At 37.2% G+C, this 2,500-nt stretch overlaps 1 protein-coding gene across 2 annotated transcripts in view; it reads left to right on the top strand.

The window, feature by feature from the left end:
- The window catches only part of LOC137992538 (uncharacterized), a 14,544-nt gene that overhangs the window by 7,856 nt on the left and 4,188 nt on the right, over positions 1–2,500 (top strand). For both annotated transcript variants that reach the window (XM_068837910.1, XM_068837911.1), the window contains exon 5: positions 1,298–1,620. In XM_068837910.1, the coding sequence (XP_068694011.1) occupies positions 1,298–1,620 (323 nt within the window). The remainder of the gene's footprint in view (positions 1–1,297; positions 1,621–2,500) is intronic.

The following is a 2,500-nucleotide window of genomic DNA, read 5'->3' as shown; positions in this document are numbered from 1 at the left end:
AATGAAATAAATTTATGTTCAAAATGCTGTTGTCATACATCGTTCTATCCATGACGATCACGCCATTTCCCTTGTAGCGTGGATAGAACGATACAGACCACTTTCAAAAGTACGGTAACCATAACACTCTTTCCCAGTTTCTCTTGGGACTTAAAATGTCCCAAGAGAAATGAAAACATTGCTCATGCAAAATTTTGGGGGCAAGCAAAGAGTATCATGCATGGTATTTTTGAAAGTGGCCTATATAACAACAGCATTTTGGACATCATCACAGGCAGTTCTAAATTTAAACATCTTAAATTAAGTTTATATATTTAAAGGGTGGGTTATATAAGAATGAGAGTAGTTGTCCTTGCATTTATCTGGACAAATATCTTATAGACACCTGAAAAATTCAGGTGGCTTCGACGGGATTCGGACTCATGAACTCTGCGATGCCGGTGCAATGTTCTACCAACTTTGTTATGAAGCCACTCATAAATTGTGCAGATAGGTGCGAGGATCATCTCTCCCCTTTCACAAAAGAACTATTACCATCAATTACCGAATGGATTAATTTTTGTAGCACTGAAACGCTTCAGTATGAATGAAATCCTATATTAATATTCTTGAAAGGAAATTAATGTCCGCTGGTGTTTTAATCACATTGAATTGGCCTTATCATTCAACCTAAAACTAAACTACATTACAGCAAGATGGTTGCACACACAACGAGCCACTAAATTAACTACTGACTAACATAGGCGCTGGTTCAAATGCCACAGGTCTCCAACTTAACAAAGTAACTTAACAATGTATAGCAAAGTTTATGTCAGCTAGTCTACTAGAACCCTTAATTAAATAGAATCTAGCAGCTTTCATGTGGTAAAATTTGTATGGTGTTTTAAAATTTCAGTAAGTCAATCAACCTCATACAGTCCTAAAAAGCTTCAACCTTTGCTAATGCAGATTTTTCGTTGGCCACGTCGCTTCGCCATCGAGGTACTTGAGGATATAGTAGTGTATAAAAGAGGACTGCTCAGTAGAAAAAGGTGGAAAGGCATTCATAACGGAGACGAAAATATCCACCACATTGTCTTCCATCATTTTCAATTTGCAACATCATTGTACAAACGTCTTTATACTCTGATTGAAACAATACAAGTTTCGACGGCTTAAAAATATGTTTTATTTGTTTAATTTATTATTATTATTATTATTATTATTATTATTATTATTATTATTATTATTATTATTATCATTATCATTATTATTATTTTTGGCATCCTGTCAAGTCCAATGAAAATCTCTATTTCAGGTTCAAATAAGAACAGAAGTACATAACTGGCAAAGAGTGTCCAAAAATGGAGATGAGGGAACAGAATGCCGTGAAAAGATTCTTGGATTACTTAGTAACTTTCGCGAGGCGCAACGGCAACAAGATACGTTGATAGAAAAAGAAAAGCTCCGTTTGGATGCATTCAGAAACTGTATCAATGAGGACACGACAAACAGAATAAAAAAGAGATTAACGTTCTTTCAGAAACTAAACAAACAACACGAAGCTTTGTTGGAGCACGTGAGGCAAGACATTCAGGACTGCAGAGCGATCTGTAAAAGATTGAACGACTCAAGTGGAAGGTTTGTCACTCTATGTTAAACATGTAATTCACAAAATGATTAAGCATAGTCTGGTGTCGTACAAATCGAAGATCCGGGTCTTGAAGGCGCACCTCTAGTCTAGCACATCACTAACAGCTGTGTTCTATTCAGCTTTATCAGGAGCCCATCAGTAGTACATAAATACCAATGAAATACAGGCATTTTTCTCGCCCCTACAATCTGATATCTTCATCGCAGCAAGAGAGTATACTATTTTTATCTTTCACATGTGAGGATATTGGTGTCGTCATGGTTACGGAGATGTCAGCCAATCATATTAGTGCATCTTGTTCAACCGCGAAGTCGCGCGGTTTTTGGCGTCATTAATTGAAATTCATTTTAAAAAAGATTGTTTCGGGAGATACGAAGACAGTGAAACTACCAACGACTTTCTTCAGTCAAGATAATCACTTTTGTCAGGGCTGATATGATGTCTCTCACTTGTTCGCTGCATCAGCACCCGAAAATAAACTTCGTCTCCTCACGCAGTCATGTAATATCCGCTATGTTTGTAGACAGAAGCTCAAAACTACTTTCCCTGGTTTTAGTGATCGCTTTCACACACCTGCAGCGCTCGATGCTACGACCGAACTGGCGACTACAAAAATTATCGCCAAGGTCGTGGTGTCGTGATAATCGGTATGTTTTTTTTTAGATCCAGACAAAATGAAAAAGCTTGATAATATACCTACAGAAACATTGTCCACGAATTTCTTTTGCAATTATTGCATCGAGGGAAAATGGCGACCAACATTTTATATTTGGCAACCTTTCTGTGAAAGAAGGTTTCCAAAAGGCGACTTCGAGCGCTGGCCTGTTTAATTTTAATTGCTACTTACATCCTCAATTTTTCAAAGGT

Source organism: Montipora foliosa, chromosome 2 (assembly GCF_036669935.1).
Source record: "Montipora foliosa isolate CH-2021 chromosome 2, ASM3666993v2, whole genome shotgun sequence".
NCBI classification, from domain to species: domain Eukaryota; kingdom Metazoa; phylum Cnidaria; class Anthozoa; order Scleractinia; family Acroporidae; genus Montipora; species Montipora foliosa.
Note: the sequence above shows the minus strand (reverse complement) of the source record. Positions and strands in the feature narration are given on the sequence as shown.